The following is a 25604-nucleotide window of genomic DNA, read 5'->3' on the forward strand; positions in this document are numbered from 1 at the left end:
ATTGGTCGTTACATACAAACGTTCACCTAAATTGTCCCAGTCAATGAATGATTTTAATGTGTCAATCAATGGCCACAGCTACACTGTTTTGAATTTCATACTATGTTCATGATTTTGTTGGTCTTTCTTCGACTGTGGTGATTCTCTCTCTCTGTTTTATAAATGACATGCAGTACTTATTTCTAATGACCAACGATAATTATACCACATAAGAAATTATGTGTATCATTACATAATAGTGGAATGTAATATTGAATTTAAAATTATAAATAGAAATATCAGAAAATTTTAGTTCAAACATTCCATACCAATAATTTATGTAATCTAATTCCCTTTTTTTTAAATTTGTAAACTAAATTAACATTCTCCGAAAAAATATTAAATAGAACCATTTCTTCAGAAACTTATACTTTTAAAAAAATTGTTGAAATTTTTTGTTTAGTCTTGTCTTACCTTTCATTTCAAATTCAAATGAAACTCGAAGCAGGCGAACCTTCTTCAGTGTGTAAAACATTATAAAGCTTAAAGTAGCTGTCCATGTTATGATTGCAGATAATCCTGCCAACTGCCAAGCTAATTGCTGAAATGTAAATTAAACGAATATAGATAGACTTCCAGGTCCTGCTAAAAAGATCATTTTTGGGATAGGAGACAGTAGTATTTTGACCTTAAGAATCTATAACATCCCGATTCCTTTAGCAGTTATTATGCTCACACAACCCGTATACATTTACTTAACACATGTTGTCACTCTATTTGAGAATCGTACACGAAAACATGCAATATTAAAAAAAACCACATATTTCAATGCATGTATTGTTCAAAACAAGAATAAACATTTTGATATTGTGTATGGTAGGAATAAGCATAAAGGAATTTGTCTATATTTTAGTAATAACGATTCGTATGATTCCAACGTTGTTAAAGAAAGATAAATCAGTGCAAAATGCAAACAAATGGCAATGTAAAACATTTTGTTTTTATTTGTTTTTTTTATTTTTTTAAGACTTGAAATACATTTATTGAAAATCACCTGAATACAATTTTCCTTGTGTAACCCAGGGAAGAATACACAAGGGGCCCTGTGTTTACAATGATCCAACGCCCAGGGATAAACGGTGGACTCTATTATAAAAAAAAATCTATTTTATATTTATATTATTGTTTACGAGCAGGAATTGTAGAATGGAAGTTAAGTATCTAATGTCTCTGAATTACAATTCTAAAAACTCAGATATTTTTTTCGTCATGAAGTTCTATTTATTACTAACCAATGCAGATCTTTTATCCCAGTGATAAAGAACTCCAAATTCTGTTGAAAATAAGGCACATGCTATCACTCCCCAAACACCACCACCAAAATGTACTGTAATGAAAATAACGCTGTATAAAATTGGTACGTTCGATATGCTTTTCTTGATTAACCTTAATCAGGAATGTTCAAACCCGAAAGTTTGAAAGATAAGGTGCATGGATTATTAATAATGAGCTAGACGACTTAAAAGAACACGAAAAAGAGTTACCAAACGCATCTCGGACAACTTTGCCTGAGGTAGTAAAAATCTTAGTTTGTAAAGAGTGATGAATCATTGCGTACTATAAAGAATGAAAAATATATACGGAAAAATATATGTCATGATATGCCGTCTGAAGGCAAAAATGTTACCATGTTTAAGTCGTATGTTATGTGATAACAAAGTTATATCCAGCGGCAGGTGATTTTGCCAGAACCGGCTATGTCTAATCGACGAAAATAAACGAGTGAGAAATGTTAAACATACAGTATATAAAACTCAAAGTCATATGAAACCTCATATTAAAAAAAATATGCACATGTTTTTTTTTATAACTAAAAGAATAGTTTACATTATACAACTTATGTACATATACTTTTTTCTGAGGAAAATTCTTTGATTTGTCCACATTTAGAAGAAGTTTACTTATTTTTAATTGCTTGCTTCCAGGAAGCAATTCGCCGACATATTTTCCGTATGCAAAGTGATCTAATCGTGACCCTCCTCGCAACCGGTGATCGCAATACGCATTGATCTGCCATTAAAATAAACAATTATCATGTTAAACAAGTGCTCAATATCCATGTCTTTTGTTGATTCTTTACTATAAGGTGACAATCGGTAAACTTCGGCTTCAAAACACGGTATTTAATGAGCAGCCATATTTGTTAAATCATAACAGACAGAGAGAAAAAAAATCGACGATTATACGATATATTTGCGTAAAAATGATATAATCGTGCATAGAAGACTACGTTTATGATATAAACATGCATTGGTTCAAGAATTGGATAAACATTATTCTTCACCAGTCACTCGTTTCATATGACTTTAATAAATTTGTTGCGTCCGAACCACTCATGTAGATAAACCTTTGACAGGAACAAGCTAATCCTAAAGAAAGATTATAGTGATAATGTAATATTTACCAAATTCATAATGACATTTGTGCTCATGTCGATACACTCGTAACTATATTACATAACAATTACGACCTTTGGTACGAGTTCACGTCAGTTGTGCTCGAATCCAAATATTACAGATTTGAAAATAATACTATGCAGCATAATAAACCTATCAGAACATGCCAAACCCACAACAAACCCAAATACTTCGGGAGGCTAACTTAAAAGTTGACCAAATGTAAAATCTTTCAAGTGCACTGCCATATTTTTGTTTCAATCGCTATCCTATCACTTTTTTTTAAATTTGGCTAATAAGATGTGTCTTATTCGGGTATAGTCTTCACTTAAATGTCGATGTTATAATCAGTCGATACACAACGATTGTATTACCCTTACTCATTAATGTCATTTGACACTACTTTTAATACAGCCATCAATGATGATTCTTGTGTTGACGCGTAAACCAAGTAACAAGTCTGATACTATCTATATGTGAACGCGTAAACCAAGTAACAAGCCTGATACTATCTACATGTGAACGCGTAAACCAAGTAACAAGCCTGATACTATCTACATGTGATTGCGTAAACCAAGTAACAAGCCTGATACTATCTACATGTGAACGCGTAAACCAAGTAACAAGCCTGATACTATCTACATGTGAACGCGTAAACCAAGTAACAAGCCTGATACTATCTACATGTGAACGCGTAAACCAAGTAACAAGCCTGATACTATCTACATGTGAAAGCGTAAACCAAGTAACAAGCCTGATACTATCTACATGTGATTGCGTAAACCAAGTAACAAGCCTGATACTATCTACATGTGAGCGTGTAAACCAAGTAAAAAGCCTGATACTATCTACACGTAAACGCGTAAACCAAGTAACAAGCCTGATACTATCTACATGTGAGCGTGTAAACCAAGTAACAAGCCTGATACTATCTACATGTGAACGTGTAAACAAAGTAACTAGCATGATACTATCTACATGTGAACGCGTAAACCAAGTAACAAGCCTGATACTATCTACATGTGAACGTGTAAACCAAGTAACAAGCCTGATACTATCTACAAGTGAACGCGTAAACCAAGTAACAAGTCTGATACTATCTACATGTGAACGTGTAAACCAAGTAACCAGCCTGATACTATCTACATGTGAACGCGTAAACCAAGTAACAAGTCTGATACTATCTACATGTGAACGTGTAAACCAAGTAACAAGCCTGATACTATCTACATGTGAACGAGTAAACCAAGTAACAAGCCTGATACTATCTACATGTGAACGTGTAAACCAAGTAACCAGCCTGATACTATCTACATGTGAACGCGTAAACCAAGTAACAAGTCTAATACTATCTACATGTGAACGTGTAAACCAAGTAACCAGTCTGATACTATCTACATGTGAACGCGTAAACCAAGTACCAAGCCTGATACTATTTACATGTGAACGCGTTAACCAAGTAACAAGCCTGATACTATCTACATGTGAACGCGTAAACCAAGTAACAAGCCTGATACTATCTACATGTGAACGCGTAAACCAAGTAACAAGCCTGATACTATCTACATGTGATTGCGATTTACATTGTTAAAGGTCAATATATGAAGTTTCATTGTTTACCTGCAGTTGCATCCAGTGGATCGTCAACCTTCAATTTTAAAACTGTCCATGTAGTTATCATATACATGACACCTCCTATTATACCAATAATAAATGCCCCGTATGTTGTTATTTGATTACACGAGGCACACACAGCAACCTACAAACAAATGATGGAATAACTTTGAATAATAACAGGCCTCTGATTTGGTATAAGCAAGATGGTTTGGACTTCAAAGGAAATTGCTTTGAAGGTAAAACAGTTGATACCTAGTAGTAGCCTGTTAAATTAGTTAATACTTTTATTTAGATTCGGACTGTTGAGAGCTTGAGAATGCCATATCGTACTATTCGATTCAAAGCAAAGTTATTTAAACAATTATTTAAATCGAGGTTTTAATATTAGTAATCTGAACGTTCAATCAAACAGTGTTTATTGTGGTTTCAGTTCTTTCCAAAAATCCAACCAATAAGCCTCATGAACTTATAAATTCGTTTTCTAATACTGGACATTTGATCTGAAGAATATGCACGAACAAAAAAAGTAATTGCAAGATTTCAAAAAGACACAACATGGTGTACCACAAAGGATTATGAATATTCAATATGAACGTATTTGACAACTACCATTCCAGCTAAACACCCATTAAGAGTTGTTAAAAAGCTCCAAGTACTGTCTCCAATCCACTTTAGTCTATTGAGTGTAAGTGTGAGAAAGGCACCACCAGTTCCGCCCAACACAGTATTTTTAACAGCTGTAGCTACTGCCACACCATCACCAGCACTTGAGATCGCTCCCTGAGAAGATCCGTTGAAAGCAAGAAATCCAAACAAAAGGATAAATCCTCCCAAGGCTGCAAACTGAAGCAAACGAATAGCAATTTGTCAAATAACAACTTTCAAGTGGAAATATGTTCGTGCAATAGTATCAAAATTTGACACAAGTTTATAATTGAAACAAACGTTATATACGAGATAAATGGATGAGTGTCAAGCAAAGATGTCTCGACGAACGAATGAAATGAAAAAGGTAATTTCGGCAAAAGTTTTTGACCAATTGATTTACAGATCGAGAACAAAAAGTAATTAATTAAATGATATTTGCTCAAATCTGCCTAAAGTAAATAACGACATGCATTTCAATTCTATTATTGTAGTTTTGATTAAAAAAAAATGACTCTGCTTTTCGGTCTCTAACTCTTGTCCAACAAAAGTATACATGTCGTAAGTCATAGTTTTATTGGATAAAAGTTTTGAAGTAAAACGTTAAGAAAAAGACTGTGAATTAAGCTTGAACCGCGAAATACTAAAATTAAGGTCAATCACCCTACTGTTAGTATTTAAAAGTCGCTACTTATAAAATTATGTGTTTAAACAAAAAGTGAAAAAATGAACACTCGTTTCGGGCATTCATTTGAAAAGAACTAACTTTATCTTCAATTTTAAAACATATTGACACTGACAAATCACTTACAGGAACTGAATGGCCTTTAATGTCCACCGGGTTTCCTGTCTCTTTATCAAATCTACCAATACGAGGTCCCATTACAGCCGCAGCTACAAAAGCTGCAACACCTCCTGCACAGTGGACAATTCCACTTCCGGCAAAATCCTATGTAAAATAGTTTATTATTAGGCTTTTGCATGACTTAATTTTCAAGTTTGGACATTCAACAAGACATAAAAGATTTCATACTTAAAAGGTAGGTAATGCTTTCTGTTAACTCCAATAATATCAACGTGAAACGATAAACAAAGGTTAAATATGATAAACTAAAACGAATTCTGCATTATGGCAGTGAATGTCTTTTACAAAAACTGAGATAATTTCGAATAATCATGTTATTCAATCAGCCTTCATAAGTGTTAGTTGAAATTCAAATACAGCCCAGACCTGTAGAGACCTGTAGATCGTGGCCAGAAATTGGAATTGCCTGCTTTCGTCGTATTTCGTTTTTGTCTGTATATGATTACTTTTGGAAAATTTTGAATCTTTTTGTAAAAAAGTTCAAAACAAAAAATCAAAAAATACAAAAGAGTACTTTTGTTGTCATTTTAACTCTCCTATTTAGCCCTATATGTTTTTTTTCTGGAACTCTTTTTTAAATTTTCACCTAACTATTAGCTCGTTGATGCATACTCAAAAATATATATTTGTATACAAATGTTTTTTCTGGAACAGTCCATGGGATTGCATAACCAACCATTTGTTTAATTCATACTTACACTATATGTTATTTCAATAGGCCCATCTGTAAATCCAACTACTAACCAGCCATCTGATGACCATGCCCAGTGTGTTAAAACAGGATAAATAAATCCTATATAACATATTGAAATTAAGAATTAATAATATTTGTAAACAATGAAATAAAAAGCTATACATTATCAGATGCTGACAAAATATAGGTACAGCTAATTATTTAAGAAAATTGTAAGTAGTAAGTACATGTGAGGAAAATAAAATATAGAAATGTCAAATATATATTTCGAAAATATAAGACAAGGGTGCAGTGCCAGAATATTTTTCCAAAATAGGGTGAAATGTTTTCCATTGGAATGTTATCCTGTAAACTTTCCCGTTTAGAGTCATCCATATTGGTATGTCTAGAGTACAAAGAAGGGTTATTTCAAATCATTTTAGAGTAACATGTTCTCGCCTGCAAACATGCAAGTAATATACAAATGGGCTTTAACCATTCATCAATCAATTACTCACCTGTGATACACGAACTGTAGACCAAGTATGCTACAAAGTCACATCTCTCTGCGACTGCGCCGGAAACTATGGTAGCTGCTGTTGCTGCAAAAACGTATTGAAAAAACCAGTAAGCATACGAACTGCCTTCAACTCCAGACAAGGCAAATCCACTGTAACCAATGAAAGCATTTCCATCTCCGAAGCCAAACGCATACCCGACCATCCAGTAGGATATACCTGATATAACTGCAAAGGAAAACAAATCGTTCCAAAGATGTTCATATACTTATATATTATCGTTGATGATTTTCTCGCTTGAGCTGGTACGGCGAAAGTGAGAAAAGCAATCGAGTTGAGATGACCAATGATAATCTGTTTATCGCTATTTTACATATGAAGACTAAAAAACTGTACAAATTATAATTTGTACACAACGTATATACCAACACAGAACTCGTCTTTTTATATGATTTATAACTTTGATTTCTTTTATGAGTCGGAGTCTCAAATGGCATGGGAGTTAACTTTTTAACACATTTCTGATTTTTTAGCTTTAATATGAACTGTGGCAGTTTTCCCAAATTTGACTCCACAAGAATTTCATGTAAATCGTTGATCTGATCAGTCTTAAACATCCTCATTTCATGGATACCTTACTCAAATTACAAATACTCACATGCATCCAACAGATTTTTGATGAGGATGTTGGTAGTATTCTTACTCCGTACTGAACCTGCTTCCAAAAAGGCAAAACCTCCCTGCATTACTGCAAAAATAAAAACTACTAATTATTTAAACAATTAGGAGGAAACTGAATTTAATTAATCCGTTCAATGCATTACTGAATAAAAGAGATTATTACAGAACATCATTCATTAGTTTTTTTAATGAAAAAGTTGTATGTTTGAGAGCCTTCAACGTTCTCTCTAATTTGGTACAGTGGTTTCAAAGCACAACATAATGAAAAACTAACATACAGAAACCCCAACGAAGAAACATACAAAACCGTCCGGACTATGATTACTCGCAATTACTGAAAGCTAGTTCAAAGCTAATTTTTCCCAGACTGAACAGGAATAAACGGCAACAACCGATGACAAAAGACCTAAATAATAGACGAAAGATACAAAAGGGCATCCAAACTCTTTTAGAAAATAAACTGACAACGACAGGGCTTTAAAAAATAAACAAACACAAAAAAGACAAACAACAGTACACAAAACACAACATAGAAAACTAAAGACTGAGCAATACGAACCCCGCCAAAACTGGGGGTGATCTCAGTTTGCCGGAAAGGTAAGAAGACCCTGCTCCACATGTGGCACCGGTTAATGAAGAAAACAAACATCATTTAATATTATCACTCTGTTGTTTAGGGTATATATGTACACTTTGTTGAATAGTTCCCGTTGGGAAGTGCAAATCTCCTTATTTTGCACGAAATAATGATTACCAAAAAAAAGTTTTAATCAGCATTTAAATGTATGCTCATAAGTACATATTTCTAAATTTATTTTATGTTTCGAAAAAAAGCAAACCATTTTCAGTAACTCATTGCAGTGTGCCCCACATCTCAATCTTTACATATTGGAATTTAAAACATGTGTTTATTGGAGACAGAGAAGGAAATCTGTGTCATGCAGACAATTTCTGGAATCATTAAAAGCTTATTGTTATACTTACAAAATATGATCATTCCCATAATGAGTAAAAAAAAATGATTAACAGCTCCAGCACCCGCAACATTTTCTAGAATTAATTTCACACTTGCTAATTTATAATTAGTCAGATTCAATTCCGATTCTAGCTTTGCTAATTTTGTTTCCATTTCTGAGTCGGCAAAAGAAATGAAATACTATCACATAAAAAGAAGAATTTAATTTTTCTCAGAAAGCAGACGTTGTCGTCGTCTGTTAATGTAGTTCATACGTGTTTCGCGTTTCTCGTTTTTATATAGATTAGACCGTTGGTTTTTTCGTTTGAATGGTGTTACACTAGAATTTTGGGCCCCTTTATAGTTTGCTGTTCGGTGTGAGCCAAGGCTCCATGTTGAAGGCCGTACCTTGACCATTAATGGTTTACTTTTATAAATTGTTACTTGCATGGAGAGTTGTCTCATTGGCACTCATACCACATCTTTCTATATCTATTTGGTCGATCGTACACACAGAAATATTGATATATTAAAGTTATTGTCTTGAATCAGTTAAAGAATATGCAATTTTAATTTACTTTTTCTAAGAATATCGTTCCATGTGCAAGTTAACTTATTTATACAGACAGGAAACATATCCAACCATCATACACAGAACAGCGGTTACCATGTTAAATAATCTATTTAAAACAATACTTACAAAAAATAGTATTTGCCATCATTATTAAGAAAAATATATCTGCATTTTCCGCTGTATTCTGTTGCCATTGTATAGACGCATTTGAATTGTGTTCTATAAGATCTAGTCTGACACGAGAAGAATTCAGTAGCTTCTCCAGTTCCAACACTTGGTTTGTAATAGCCTGTATTGAAGACATGATTAACAAAACGGGTAAGATCTATATGATATTAGTTTTAAGAGACCTCTTATGGCAGTACACCATTCATATGTTAACTTTATGCTATTCGATTGAAACTACTGTCTAATGAACTATACAAATCACCTATATAATGTATGACCTTTAGTTTATAGATACTATCTTTTTTTTAAAAATATTTTACATAAAAAGTTTTATTAAAAAGTCATCGATGAACAGTTACACTAACCCCTACAGGCAAGGCGACCAAGACAGACTACAACTAACTGTTTATATTGGGTAACCGTCTTTGTATTTGTTCAAATGTGACCAAAATGAAATCCAAGATTAAGCTATTTTACATCAAATCTTGGTATTTGCTTTTCATCAATTATCGATATGCAAAAGGCATGCCCATCTTCAACATTTAAAATAATCTTAATCAGAGACAATTCTATTGTTTAAGCAAGCAGAAAGTCGTTATGCGCAGTAATCGGTCTATTTCTACCCATTCGTGTTGCATACTTAGGATTAAAACAAATTAATTCTGCACATTGTTTAATGGTGATTTTTTGTGATAGACCCTTGAATCGAAATCAAATAAAAATGTTTTTTTTATGTATTCAACAATATGTTTTATTATATATTTCATCGATGTGCATAGTTTCGTTTTTACCACGTAAGACGCAACAAGAAGAACCAACCATCAAAATCAATGTATTTTATTTCGTTTAAAATAGGGTTTTTCCCGTTTGCTATTTGTAGTTAATATTTACAGATGGGAACTAGTATAACTAGTTTGGATACTGGTTTTGTAACAGTATGTACTTTTTATAAGTTTGATGTTAGGTGCAGGAGGCACGAGGAAAGTTTTGGCGGTTTTTATGGGTGGGGTTTAAAGGTACTATATAAAGTTTGGGATTTAAATGTATTAGTATCGAAGGTGCTCGCAGTTACGTCGGATTGAAGTTGGTCACATAGGTATATGTGCAGTTGCTGCTATGTTTATTGTACGTACAGGCGTTGGAGGCATTAGCCGGGGGAAAATAAACGATGCGAAAGAGGAACATGTTTTCACATGACGGAGTTGAGTATAATGTTGACTTTATTTACATTCTGAAATCATGCCTGGAACGTATTATTAAGTTAGAAGCGAAAATCAATATATTTGTGTTCTTTTAAAAAACGTTTTACAGGTTTATGATTTTATTTTAAAATACTACAGAATTTGGTTATATATTTCCATTCAATACTGAACCATGTGAACCATGTTGAGTTCATTAATACTAGTATGAAAAACAAATCAGCTTTTAAGCATGCAATTTTTATTTAAAAGTTGATAGATGAAATGCTCACTAAATATTACAGTGTCCACCTTTTGTATAAATCTGATTACTGTTTCAGTACAAAGTTCAGGCTAAGAATTTGTAAGACTTGTACTAGATTTGAGACATGGAAACAACATATGTTTAAATCTTCTCGCAGTGAGATGATTTTGTCACGGAGAGTGATACGAGTTACAGATGAGTTTGAAATGGTATGTATGAAATTTATTTTATTAGATCGCTGGGAGCGATGTGATTGGTTGCACAGTGTAGTGCACCATGGAATGTTGTCGCTGGGAGCGATGTGATTGGTTGCACAGTGTAGTGCACCATGGAATGTTGTCGCTGGGAGCGATGTGATTGGTTGCACAGTGTAGTGCACCATGGAATGTTGTCGCTGGGAGCGATGTGATTGGTTGCACAGTGTAGTGCACCATGGAATGTTGTCGCTGGGAGCGATGTGATTGGTTGCACAATGCACCATGGGATGTTGTATAGTTTAATTAATATACAGAAAACAAAAGATTAAATATGAAGGCATTAACATTTTGTACATTATTAAATATATGTATACAATTGATTTGAAGATGAGACTTGTAATAATCATCATGTGAACCATGTTGAGTTCATTAATATGAAAAACAAATCAGCTTTTAAGCATGCAACTTTTATTTAAAAGTTGATAGATGAAAAGCTCACTAAATATTACAGTGTCCACCTTTTGTATAAAATCTGATTACTGTTTCAGTACAAAGTTCAGGTAAAGAATTTGTAAGACTTGTACTAGATTTGAGACATGGAAACAACATATGTTTAAATCTTCTCGCAGTGAGATGATTTTGTCACGAAGAGTGATACGAGTTACAGATGAGTTTGAAATGGTATGTATGAAATTTATTTTATTAGATCGCTAGCGATATGATTGGTTGCACAGTGTAGTGCACCATGGAATGTTGTCGCTGGGAGCGATGTGATTGGTTGCACAGTGTAGTGCACCATGGAATGTTGTCGCTGGGAGCGATGTGATTGGTTGCACAGTGTAGTGCACCATGGAATGTTGTCGCTGGGAGCGATGTGATTGGTTGCACAATGCACCATGGGATGTTGTATAGTTAAATTAATATACAGAAAACAAAAGATTAAATATGAAGGCATTAACTTTTGTACATAATTAAATATATGTATACAATTGATTTGAAGATGAGACTTGTAATAATCATCAATTTTATATGTTTTTTCATTAAATACCACAATTTTGATTTTATTTTATCAGCAGGTCGCATTTACTATAAAACGATCAGAGTTTTAGTACCATATTGGAGACCTTATGTATGTGCTAATTATTTCCCGGATGCTACAAATATGCAGGTGTAGGTATACAAAGTAGCCCGTTTTTATGTGAGATAAATCGGACAGTACCAAGAGTTCAACTTGGAGAGATTTTAAAACGGTAAGCAGTAATATTTTACAGTCCGTACACATGGTACATAACATATTGAGTGGAAAACTTTTTTAATTTAAAATCGATAATAAAAATGTAACAAAGATAATAAGAAACCTTGTACAAAGTCAGAGCTTCAGACATAGCTGTAGACTTTGTTTTTTTGTTGTTGTTGATATAATAGATATATATATATATATATGTTTAGATTTTTATGAATGTAACAATAGGATCACACAGTGTGATATGAAGTTGATGTATGTAGATCTGAGATGCATATATGTTTAGACTTTCATGAGCTATGTTGCGCAGTGTGACATAAAGGATCACAGTGTGATTAGAAGTTGATGTATGTAGATCTGAGATGCATATATGTTTAGACTTTCATGAGCTATGTTGCAGTGTGTAACATAAAGAATCACATAGTATGATTAGAAGTTGATGTATATAGATATGAAATATGTATATATCTATAGAGTTTAATGTTTATCTGATTAAGATACAAGTACATGTATGTATGAAGTTTTGATTGTGTTCTTCTTTTTGCAGAATCAAGGAAAACAGTTTGAGAAATTATCCATCGATTCAAGATTTGCAAAACATTTGTCTGCATAACCATCTATTGCGGAAGCTTCCGGTTCAATATGTCGTATTTGACGTTCCGATTGTCGACTTGTAACTGATATTGGTCCAGTTTAGTGGTTGAAGATTTATCTTCAATTAGCAATATCTCAAAAGACTTTTTATATTGCATCTTATTCTGAACTGTTTCATTTCCTTTGTTTCGATGTTACTGCGAGCAACTAATCCTATATCTGTGTTTGTCTTGTTTATAGCCTATTGAATTAGAAATTAAATGCTTTAAATTCGGACGACCAGGGCGAGGGAGAATTTAAATGTATTTTATTTCGTTTAAAATAGGGTTTTTCCCGTTTGCTATTTGTAGTTAATATTTACAGATGGGAACTAGTATAACTAGTTTGGATACTGGTTTTGTAACAGTATGTACTATTTATAAGTTTGATGTTAGGTGCAGGAGGCACGAGGAAAGTTTTGGCGGTTTTTATGGGTGGGGTTTAAAGGTACTATATAAAGTTTGGGATTTAAATGTATTAGTATCGAAGGTGCTCGCAGTTACGTCGGATTGAAGTTGGTCACATAGGTATATGTGCAGTTGCTGCTATGTTTATTGTACGTACAGGCGTTGGAGGCATTAGCCGGGGGAAAAGAAACGATGCGAAAGAGGAACAATGTTATATGTCATGTGTTTATATAATGTTTCGATTGAAGAAATATGTACAATTCAGTAAAATAAAATATTGTATCGCAAGAGAAAATACGATGTTACTGCGAGCAACTAATCCTATATCTGTGTTTGTCTTGTTTATAGCCTATTGAATTAGAAATTAAATGCTTTAAATTCGGACGAGCAGGGCGAGGGAGAATTTAAAAACAAAGAAATGGTCATCATTTGTATAAAAAGTGCACACACTTATTTGGTGAAACCTTAATGCTATTTTCATGCTTTAGTTTCTGCAATGGTTTTTACCAAAATATAACCGATTGATATTACCTTATTATCTTAAATTACCCAAATAGTATTTGTAGTGTAAGATTTTAAAATACCAGAGAAATTGTTTTCGGAACCTAATGCATTTCTCTGCTAGATGAACATTCAAACAGTCATTGCAATGTTTTCTACATATGGACGTGAAATTACGCAGTCGGGCTTCATGAAATTTTTGGGACAGTCAATGGTTAAAGAATTTCAGACGATCAATTCTAAACTAAAGTTTTCATTTATACAATGTTCACAGTCTATCATTATAGGTGAGTAATTTGATTAACTTTTATTATTAAATCGGATAAATGGGGCGCTCATTTTCCGAAACGCACTTTTTTTTTGGTCCTCGATGCTCTTCAATTTCGAATTTTATTTAGCTTTTTTATATTTTGTTTGATTCGAGCGTCGCTGATGAGTCTTTTTTAGACAAAACGCGCGTCTGGTGCAAAAAAAAAATAATCCTGGTATCTATTATGAGGTTATTTCTCTGGAATACGATATACGATATATGATGGTTATAAAATTGTATCATGTAACCGAACCCCAGTACTCAGTTTCACATTATTCCAATAAAAATAGCTATGAATAAACTAATGCTTAACAATAAGGTATAATATTATAAAACTCTCAAGGACGAACAGTCATTCGGATTTTCCTTGGACAATTTGATCCAACTTTGACAGAAGACTGGTTCATGCCTAGTATATGACGTTGTTTTGTCTTGAAATACAATATTAGTTTCTTATTGTTACTGTTCCTTATCGACAACGACTCTTAAATTTTCAAATTCAATTAGCGTACATGAACTCATTTTCTCCCAATTTTTTTTTATGTGAGTGAAACAAAATACAAAAGAAAGTAGAAATAGCTAGAGAATTGAGTTACAAAAGTTAAAAAAATGATTAAGTATGAAAGATAATATATGAACATCTTTAAATTATTGTTAATAACTTTCAAAACTTAATAAAACTTTCAAACTAGATCCAGGGGACGTTTTAAGGGAAACATCTAAATTTTACAAAAAACATTCACAGATAAAAGAAACACTTTTGACTTTATAATTACTATTATGGAAGTTAATCACGGCCTTTCATATTTGCCTGAATTAAAAAAAAAAAACCAAATGATAATAGAACAAGAATGTGTCCTCAGTACACGAATGCCCCACTCGCACTATCATTTTCTATGTTCAGTGGACCGTGAAATTGGGGTAAAATCTCTAATTTGGCATTAAAATTAGAAAGATCATATCATAGGGAACATGTGTACCAAGTTTGAAGTCGATTGGACTTCAACTTCATCAAAAACTACCTCGACCAAAAACTTTAACCTGAAGCGGGACAGACGGACGAACGAACGAACGGACGAACGAACGAACGGACGCACAGACCAGAAAACATAATGCCCTCTACTATCGTAGGTGGGGCATAAAAAGAATAATACATCACTATTTGGTGTAATAATGGAGACGAATAGATCTTGTAAAAACATTTAAAGTAACATTTTTCTTAACAAGCTGCACACTTCGACACAAGATGTCTCGTCAGTGCTGCTTGAGGTTGATATTGACAAATTAGCCAGTCATTCCGAAAAATAAAAGATACTTGTATAAAGCGGGATAACTCTATACAAAACTCAAGACTACTTCTCTGAAGTCTGCTTCCGAACAGTTCTTGCGTTAGGGTACAGTCACTTGTCGCTGTACACTTAATAATACAATTCTTAATGTATATCTGTAATTACTTTTAAGAAACAAATTGCCTGTGTATTATAGGCTGTTGAATAATGTGTTATGTCTTATTGTTGTCTAAATAATTATAAAACTTTTCCATAACATTATTGTTATAAAATTGTTTGGACGAGTTTTGTGGAAATATTTATATAAAAATTGCATTTTGGTTACGTAAGCGCGTCACTGTTTATGATATCATGTGGTGTCTGTCGTTGATGGAATATGTTTGTTGTTGTTCTGCGGTTAGTATGTTGTGTTGACTATTATATTATTTGTTTTTGCGTTTCTCTGTGATGAATGTTCCAGCGTGTGTTTGTACTGTATTTATGTCATGTAGTGTTGTCATTTTAGCTTCATTTGTCAACAATGTCATAAAGGAGGAGGTTAAGCTAGCCATTAAACTAGGTTCAACCCACCATGTTTTCTTAAAATTTCCTGTACCAAGTTAGGAATATGGCAGTTGTTATCAAATATTTCGTTTCTATGTATGTTGGTATGTTGGTGTTTGGTTTATTTTGCAATCAATGTTACGGTTGTTCCTTTGTTTTCCTCTTATATTTGACGTGTTTCCCTCGGCTTAAGTTTGTAACCCGGATTTGTTTTCTCTCAATCTATTTGAGACTCTGGAACACCGGTATACTACCGTTGCCTTCATTTATCAGAAATGACACATATAATCATTTGAAAAGTACATAAGTATCAACCACAGTGAAGTAGTATTTAACATTACATGAGAAATATATGTAGTCGCATATCCCACATGTCCACTATCATTATTTCTTACATTATAGTTCTTCCCTTTTACCCTTTATCTGTATCATTTAACACAGTTCTCCGTGAAATGCAAACATATATTACTATCATATTTTTACCAAAATATAATTGCAAAATATCAGCTTAATGACACAATATTAGTATGTAAGGTACTGATGAGATTCACATATAATTACCATAACACTAAGTCACATTTATCATATTTCACTTATCACAAATTTTGAAAATAATTTCATTTTATGACATTTTTCACTGAACATTAGCACAAGTTTTGTGTGTTTCAAAGCCATATAGATTTTAAAGTAGGCGCAGGAGACACTGTCAATGATTAAACAGTGTACAACATAATTCTAAAATGCATTCAATAACCAACACCTATGTAAATTGAATGTGAACTCATGCAAGATACTAATATGCCTACATCTAAGACTCAACCCTAGCTGACCAAAACTTATACAAAGCTGATGGGCGCTGAAAACCTAAAACTCCAAACATTTGTACCAAAAAAAGATTTATGTCATCTATTTCAATGTGAAATATCCAATACAACATCTTAAAACTAACGAACTGGCAATTCAACCTCCTTTAAAAAAATTCATGTTCGCTTCTTGCCTGATACACACAACTAATAACAACGGCTTATCAATTGTGGTGTGTGAACTGGACGCATGTGAAAGCTTCCTGCAATTTCTACAAATTTTCATCGGATAAGCCTTAGTCAGTATATCTTCTTTACTGGACTTTCTCGTTTAATTTTCTCATTATGTTGACATTCTTGCATTGTTTATTTCACATGGGCTTGACCTTTGTGGTTGTTCATTTCATATGAGCATGTGCTTCTCCTGGGGTTGATATTTGTTGTTTGTATTTTTAGGGCTACCCTTTGTGTTGACATGGTTTTAGCAAATCGTCTCCGTTGACATTTTTCGAATTTGTTCATCATCGCTGAGAATTGTATATGACTTTTGACATCTGAATTTTGAATGGTGTATTGTACATTATGTCAACTGATAATAGTTTTGAAAAACTAATTTTATACATTTTGAAACATACAATTATTTAAAGAGGATGTAGGTAGCATGCGGAAAAAATAATTGTTAAATCAGCAATAATTTGAAATTCTGGTGTTTTACATCTTAATACCCTCTTATCTACAGTTGAAACAGTATCAGTAAAAAGAAAAAAAAAAGGATAACGGACAACCGAACTTCAATGCAAATTAGAAGCATACAAGTTTGGAAACTATAGAATATTTATATCTTTCTAATAAAAACAAACACAAGTCCTTTGTCGACAGATGTGGGGAAATTATGGAATCTATTTATTTTGAATATAATTGCATATTAAATGAACTCCAAAATATTCTAAGGATAGTACCATATACTGAGATATCACCTCGAAGACATGTATATTTTAAATATCTAAAATAATAATAACAGAGTCTCAAATTCAATTAGATTTCATTTATATTGTCTGTGCTAACGAGACGTGTTTCTAGAATTACTTTTATCATTCGAAGCTTAAAGCTTTTATCATTCGAAGCTTAAAACTTTTATCATTCGAAGCTTTTCTACTCTTTACACAAGTATTCCACATTCCAAACTAAGAGACAAATTGAAAGAGTTGGTATTGCTTTGCTTCATAAAAATGAATGGCCAACATAGATACAAGTATCTTGTCTTAGGGAGGGATAAATCCTACTTTGTAAAGGATCACTCTGATTCAAACAAAAAATTCTCTGAAACTGATATTATCAAGATGCTTGATTTCTTGGTTGACAACATATTTGTTACGTTCGGAGGACGTGTTTTTCAACTGACTGTCGGCATTCCAAAGGGAACAAACTGTGCCCCTCTACTTGCCGACTTGTTTCTTTAGTGTTATGAGGCTGACTTCATGCAGGAACTTCTTAGGAAGAAAGATAAGAAGTTAGCAATATCATTTAACTCTACTTTCCGCTATATAGATGATGTTCTTTCACTAAATAATACAAAATTTAGTGACTATGTGGAACGCATCTATCCCATCGAGCTAGAGATAAAGGATACTACAGATACAGTTAAATCGGCCTCATATCTTGACTTACATCTAGAAATTGACAATGAAGGTCAGTTAAAAACAAAACTTTACGACAAAAGTGATGATTTCAGCTTTCCAATTGTGAACTTTCCATTTCTGAGTAGCAATATTCCAGCAGACCTGCATACGGGGATATATATCTCCCAATTAATACGATATTCCCGTGCTTGCATTTCCTATCATTATTTTCTTGATAGAGGGTTGATGCTCACAAGGAAGCTATTAAACCAAGAGTTCCAAATGGTGAAGTTGAAATCATCCCTTCGTAAATTTTACGGACGCCATCACGAGTTGGTTGACCGTTATGGAATAACCGTTTCACAAATGATATCGGATATGTTCCTTACGTCGTAACTACAATCCCCTTCCCTTTCATGAATGTGACCGACCGAATTAGACTATTTACCGGATTTGTTATCACATAAGCAACACGAAGGGTGCCACATGAGGAGCAGGATCTGCTTACCCTTCCGGAGCACCTGAGATCACCCCTAGTTTTTTGGTGGAGTTCGTGTTATTTATTCTTTAAATTTCTATGTTGTGTCATGTGTGCTGTTGTTTGATTGTCTTTTGTCATGTTTAGCCATGGCGTTGTTAGTTTGTTTTAGATTTATGAGTTTGACTGTCCCTTTGGTATCTTTCGTCCCTCTTTTTTAAAGGATGGAAACTAAAACATTTAAAACTTAAAGTTGTCTACATAAAGCTGTGGTATTGTGAATTTTGTGATAAAAATGTTGTAAAATGAATATATTAGAAATCGGTCACTTTATCAATTGTTTATTGGTTAACTAAAAAATAAAATCACAAAAATACTGAACTCCAACGAAAGTTCAAAGCAGAAAGTCCCTAATCAATGCAATTTTCTTGGTTCTTTGATTGATACAAGTTTTCATCATTTATCTGGCGTAGAAAATCATAAACCTGATATCTTTGGTGAGATTGTTTTACAAACACTTGGTCGATGCCCTGTTGGTGGAGGTTTACTCCCATATAGTACCAACCATCCCAGTAGTCAGCATTTATGAATAAGGCCATATTACTAGTAATAAATTAGCTGTTTACAAAACTTTTGAATTCTGCAACTTCTAACTTAATTAAGCCTTTTAACGTGTTTAATTCAAGCGTCAATCATGAGTCTTTTGTGGATAGAATACGCGTCTGGCGAATAAAATTACAAACCTTGTACTGTTCAGGATTTTTTTAATAGTTTGATCCTATATATGGCATTGCAATGAGACAAGTCAATAAGCATATTATAGATTCCAGGATTGTAATTTTGTATTTGCGCCAGACGCGCGTTTTGTCTACATAAGACTCATCTTCTTGGCTATTTTGTAAAATAAAATCTATTTATCTATTTATACATTTATTTTTATGACATACAATTAAAAGATAAAAACGGTTTTACTCCAAATAAAGCAGAGAGATATTAGAAACTAAAGGGATACTACGACTTGTGTTTATAACTTGGTATTAAGAGAAGTTTTTTTTACCATTGATAATTTTTGGGTTGGTTATTTCCAAAAGCAATTCCTTCAGGGAATCATGCAGAAGGACTTAAATATCTATGCATTTTAAATTTTGTATAAATAATAAGTAAATCACGAAAAGATATAACGTATTGTGAGATATGTATTTTGTATCGTTATTTTACATGGAAATGACTAGAGATAATAATCTAAGATCAATTTCTTCATTGAAATAAATTTTTCGTCCACTTTTTTGTAATTCATATACATTATTTTTAGTAACATATTTACCACGAGCTGCAATCATAAAAGCATCAGCATAATGTTTTGCCTCACTATGATGGTCATATTTATGATCAATTTACAAAACTTTGAATTCTTTTAAATACTATAGATTTTCTACCCCAGGAATAGAATTTTGTCAAATCCTCTCAGAATTCTGGGTTTTCCAATCTTTTCAACTTTGTACTCGATTTTGACTTTAAACTTGTTTGATCAGGTGTCACTCAATCACAAGTCTTTTTTTCCCCTTTTTTTTATACGAAATACGCGTCTGGCGTACAAATCATCAACCTATTTTAATGAGTTTGTTTTATGTAAGTCTGACCCTAAATCATCTCTTTGACCATGCAATGATCCTAGAATGATCAGTATTTCTAGATAGATACATGAATTATTGTCATCCAGTTGACAAATAGATAAAAACGACTTTACCTTAAATGCAGCTAAGAGATCAGTGTATGTAATACAATTAATGAGAAGGTTTATGTTTATTACAGGGAATTACACAGACAGATATAAAATGCATTTTCTATTTTATATAAATGATAAGTAAATCATAGAATCGTGTATTCATCGTATGAGATGCATATTGCATCATTCTTTTGATGAAAATGACATAAAAAAGAAGCGAAAGAAATTAATTTAAGACTAATATCTAAATTGAACAAGTTTTTCCTCCACCCTTTTGTAATTTATATGCTTGGCTTTTCAGTAGCTTATTTGCCACGAGTTGTTATCATAAAGACATCACTATTTTGTTTTGCCTCACTTAATAAAAGATATTTATTAGTTGTTGATAACGTGTTTTTTTTCTACTAAATTTGTTCAGTGCTTCTACGAGCGAAACGTGTGAAGTACTATAACCACATAATGTCTTCTAGCTATAGTATTGGTGTAGTCGATATAATAACGTCGATTAATATAAAGAAAAAACCGAGGGTTAACAAGATTCTAATGTACCTGTATCCAAAGGGCAATGGTGTAAGCGGAGGTTAAGTAAAAAAGATGTAAATAAAAGGAAAATAATATATGATATAACTTTAACAAACAGCGCGGTAAATCATACTGCAGCGTGTATTAATATGATGTAGCAAAAAGTAAAATAACAAAATTACTGAACTCCGAATTCAAAGCGAAAAGTCGCTAATCAAATGTCGACAAAGCACAAAGACTTCAAACGAATGGATATTAAGGACTTTTAAAATAATGCCGTTTAATCTTTTGTAGTTATGCAAAAGTTATGAGTATAGGGGGGGGGGGGGGGTCTCATTGGGGGGTTCCGATCCCGGATCCCGCTTACTGTTTTGTCAGATTCCCGTATCCCGCTTAAACTATGTACGTAAGCAATTCTCATTTTTTTGTCATTTCCCGGGTCCCGCTAGCGCACGACCTCATTTCCCGTTTTCACGACACAATAATTTGACTTTCACGTGTCCCGCTTACAAAAAATCGGCAATCCCGCGTCACGCTTAGACCCCAATGAGACCCACTATAGGATATTACAAGTGTCTGTCTCACTTATGGATTTGAATTTTTGATCTTCTAAGAAAAAGAATATCTCTTGATTAAAGACTAGATATTTCAAATCCACTGTATCACGATCTTGGTATTATTGAATGTAACAGCATTTTCTCTAGATTTGGATATTAAAAACACTATCATGCGCAAATGATATAGTTCAACTTAACTATAATGTAAGGTGATGCAATTTCAATACTATTGTCAGACTATGTAATAGTTCAAAATAAAACGACGAACAGACAAATAGTCTACAAAACACTATATAAAAAACTTAGGATATTGCAAAAGTAACCATATAAACATGTTTAACCCCGCCGCATTTTTGCGCCTGTCCCAAGTCAGGAGCCTCTGGCCTTTGTTAGTCTTGTATTATTTTTAATTTTAGTTTCTTGTGTACAATTCGGGTTGTTGTCTCTTTGACACATTCCCCATTTCCATTCTCAATTTTATATAGCTTTTTAAACTTTTATATTATAGTATAACATATTAAAACAAAAGCGTCAATATAAAAGGTAAATTGTTCGAAAATAAGTGATTCCACCTAAAAGATACAAAAACACCGGTCATAAAACCAGAAAATCAAAACATATATAAACATACATAACATATAAAATATACCTATTATTAATGTAGATGAAAAGTAACTTTTATGACAGGAAAACGCCTTTTTGAAACATGAAATTAAACATGAACTTATTTATCAAGTAAAGATAACATTTTTTAATGTTCAAAAGGGACATTTGATCTTTTCTTATGATTACCAAATAAGTGTATTATTCTATTGCAGCAACCTGTTACACCGATACTACTTCATGCTTATATGAAAATTAATAAACGGTAATAAGAGTTGTAGCAGATGCGTTTTTATAGCAGGTCGATTAAGTAGATTTTTTAATATCTTTTCAGGTCTAAAGAATATATATTTGTTATCAACATTTATCAACGACTATAACATGATTTTTTTCAGAGTTAATTGCAAAATATAATAATTTTGTGTAAATCCTCCTTTAGACAAAACGAAAATATCGTACAGAGCTACAATAACATTACCTATATGTTCCTATAGAATCCGTAATTTTTGGCAATAATTAAATGTAACACTCATGCCTGGATGTGCACCAAAACAACAACGTTACAACAATACATAAGGGGAAAAACGAATAGCATAGGTAACTTGTGATTTCATGTTATAATATAAATGTAATTATAAAAATTGAAGGCTTCTTGTTTTAGTAATTAAATACCTTTATTACTTATCAGTTTCGCAATACGACGGGTTCTACATATGAAGCAAGATATGCTTACCCTTTCGGAGCACCACCTGAGAGCACCCCTATATTTTGATTGGGTTCGTGTTGCTAAGTGTTACGTTTTTATGTTGTGTTTTGTGTACTATTACTTGTCAGTTGGTAATTTTAGCCATGGCGTTGTCAGTTTATTTTCATCTCGTGAGTTTGAATGTTCCTCTGGTATTTTTCGCCCCTCATATTGATTAAAAAAGAGGGACGAAAGATACCAAAGGGACAGTAAAACTCATAAATCGACAATAAACTGACAACGCCATGACTAAAAATGAAAAAATGATTAAAGTGCCATTGATGAGCCTGATTGTGATGAAATGCAAATCTAGGGTTCTAAATTATATTGATTGATTGTTGGTTGCTTAACGTCCAGTGGCTCTAAATTATAAAAAGAACTAGTATTTTTGACGACTTTCAATGGACATTTGAATCTTCAACAAATCAACCTATGGTTATTCTGATAGTCATTAAAATTGTGTAATGTCTGGGTCTTTGATATATGACTTGTTAACAGTAATGTAAGCTTCACAAGAGATTTTTACTTCATCGAAGCAATTAGTTTCATTTCGTTTCGAGTTTGTACGAAGTGTATGATAATAAAGCTCAATGAGTTGACTGTTTCCTCTTAAAAATTTGATTTTGATAAGTTACCAGATTCCATGGGACACGTTTGATAATATAGTTCAATGGGTTTCTTTCCTGTTTACTACTGAAAGTGTCTAGCTAGATAGGTATCAGTTAATATAAACGGATCAAAGATACTAGTCTTATAATTTGAAACATCAGATGCGCGTTTGAATTCCCCTCGTGCGTGGCATTCGAAATAAAAGTTATCAAAGGTACCAGGTTTATAATTTGATACGACAGTCGCGCGTTTCGTCTACATTAGACTCATCAGTGACGTTCAGATCAAATTAGTTAGAAAGCCCAACAAGTTTATAGAAGAAGAGCTTTGAGGACACAAAATTCCAAAAAGTTGTGCCAAATACGGCTAAGGTAATCTATGCCTGTGATGAGTAAATTTAATAGTTGGAAAATCAAATCAATGAAGTTCAAAAGTACTGAAAATCATAAATTTCAAAATGTCGACGACTGGAGAGAATAAATGTAGAGCATAATTGTTTACTCTTGTTTGTTGCTTATACATATACATTTTAAGGAAAGACACTTTAAGTGAAATTTACATATAAAATTGCACTGTAATGTATTTATAGTAATATGCCTGATAATATCTTGAATGATGTTTGTAATAAAGGGCTTGGGGATACTGGACGATGTTTAACTTTATGTTTTACGTTGTTTATTTGTGAAGTGAAAAAGGTCACGATCAAACATCAGGGCCATAGTGCATAATCGTTTCTGATGAATCAAATTTTGAAATGTTCTTATGAAAAATACATAGAAAAGCACCAGAAGGAATCATTCAATTAAATGAAGAACAATTGTTCCATAAAAAAGTACACCTGATGAGGGGAGTTTTTAACAACACTGACTGGCTGTACAGCCCTCGCACGGTCTGGTTGTGATTAAATGGGAATCTAGGGTTCTAAATTATAAAAAGCCTAATATTTTTTTAGACTTTTAATAGACATTTGAGTCTTCCACGAATCAACCTATGGTTATTCTGACAGTAATTAAAACAGTGTGTAATGTTTGTGTCTTTGATATTTGACTTGTTAAGAGTAATGTAAGCGTCTCAAGAGATTTTTACTCTGTCGACGCAAAAGTTTTCAATATATCATTAAATATTCTTTCCAATATTAAATAAATCATAAAAGCACATAAGTAAGGACTTTTGTTTGTTAATTTCATGACCGAATTGTGGCTTTAATCATACCGCCTCTGATTCGGCTGTAAATAAAAACGTTCTTAAATTTGCCTTAAAAACATGGTCTCAGATTTCAAATTCATAGATTTTTCTTATGATATGCTGTTGGTACATCATATTCAGTTTAATTGGTATAGAAAAATTAATAGGGTCACCACTTTGGTTTTTACGAAACAAATGATAGTTATTTTCTAGGTGAAAAATATACCATATAAAGTCGAAATAAAAACACAGTTATGCCATTGAGTTTTAAAAGCCGTAAAACGTTCATTTAACAAAAAAATTTCATGCACTGCTAGTAAGGCAACTGATTGTCTAATACACCGACAACAACGTCGGTGACCGTATGGTAATTTGACATCATTAAAACGAAAAAGTATGTTATACACATCTGATCCATGAACTTAAATATTTTACATTCATTTCTTTCATGCATTTCGTAAAATGCTTGATAAGAATTTTTTTTTTCCTTCAGTGCCTCTATGATTCAAGCATTTTAATCTTTCAAGGCATTTGTTAAAATGCCTAAACAACTGAAAGGCACTTTACATCTATCCAATCGAACTAGAGATAAAGGATACTACAGATACAGTTAAGTCGGCTTCATATCTTGACTTACATCTAGAAATTGACAATGAGGGTCGGTTGAAAACAAAACTTTACGACAAAAGAGATGATTTCAGCTTTCCAATTGTGAACTTTCCATTTCTAAGTAGCAACATTCCAGCAGCACCTGCATACGGGGTATATATCTCCCAATTGATACGATATTCCCGTGCTTGCATTTCCTATCATGATTTTCTTGATAGAGGTTTGCTGCTCACAAGGAAGCTATTAAACCCAGAATTCCAAATGGTGAAGTTGAAATCATCCCTTCGTAAATTTTACGGACGCCATCACAAGTTGGTTGACCGTTATGGAATAACCGTTTCACAAATGATATCGGATATGTTCCTTACGTCGTAACTACAATCCCCTTCCCTTTCATGAATATGACCTACCGAATTAGACTATTTACCGGATTTGTAATCACATAAGCAAC

General features: G+C 33.0%; 1 protein-coding gene and 1 long non-coding RNA gene across 3 annotated transcripts in view; one reads left to right on the top strand and one right to left on the bottom strand.

The window, feature by feature from the left end:
* Positions 1 to 25604, bottom strand: part of LOC139480921 (putative ammonium transporter 1) — a 130946-nt gene that overhangs the window by 3216 nt on the left and 102126 nt on the right. For both annotated transcript variants that reach the window (XM_071263880.1, XM_071263879.1), the window contains 9 exons: positions 9090 to 9252; positions 7412 to 7501; positions 6754 to 6981; positions 6261 to 6355; positions 5509 to 5646; positions 4662 to 4895; positions 4056 to 4194; positions 1272 to 1366; positions 454 to 580 (listed from right to left, as the gene is read on the bottom strand). In XM_071263880.1, the coding sequence (XP_071119981.1) occupies positions 454 to 580; positions 1272 to 1366; positions 4056 to 4194; positions 4662 to 4895; positions 5509 to 5646; positions 6261 to 6355; positions 6754 to 6981; positions 7412 to 7501; positions 9090 to 9111 (1168 nt within the window). In that variant the 5' untranslated portion in view covers positions 9112 to 9252. The remainder of the gene's footprint in view (positions 1 to 453; positions 581 to 1271; positions 1367 to 4055; positions 4195 to 4661; positions 4896 to 5508; positions 5647 to 6260; positions 6356 to 6753; positions 6982 to 7411; positions 7502 to 9089; positions 9253 to 25604) is intronic.
* LOC139480909 (uncharacterized) lies at positions 10578 to 13378 on the top strand. Its single transcript, XR_011654537.1, has 3 exons — positions 10578 to 11452; positions 11845 to 12021; positions 12562 to 13378. It is a non-coding gene; the product is annotated as an uncharacterized lncRNA (long non-coding RNA).

This window comes from Mytilus edulis, chromosome 7, assembly GCF_963676685.1.
Source record: "Mytilus edulis chromosome 7, xbMytEdul2.2, whole genome shotgun sequence".
Lineage (NCBI taxonomy): Eukaryota > Metazoa > Mollusca > Bivalvia > Mytilida > Mytilidae > Mytilus > Mytilus edulis.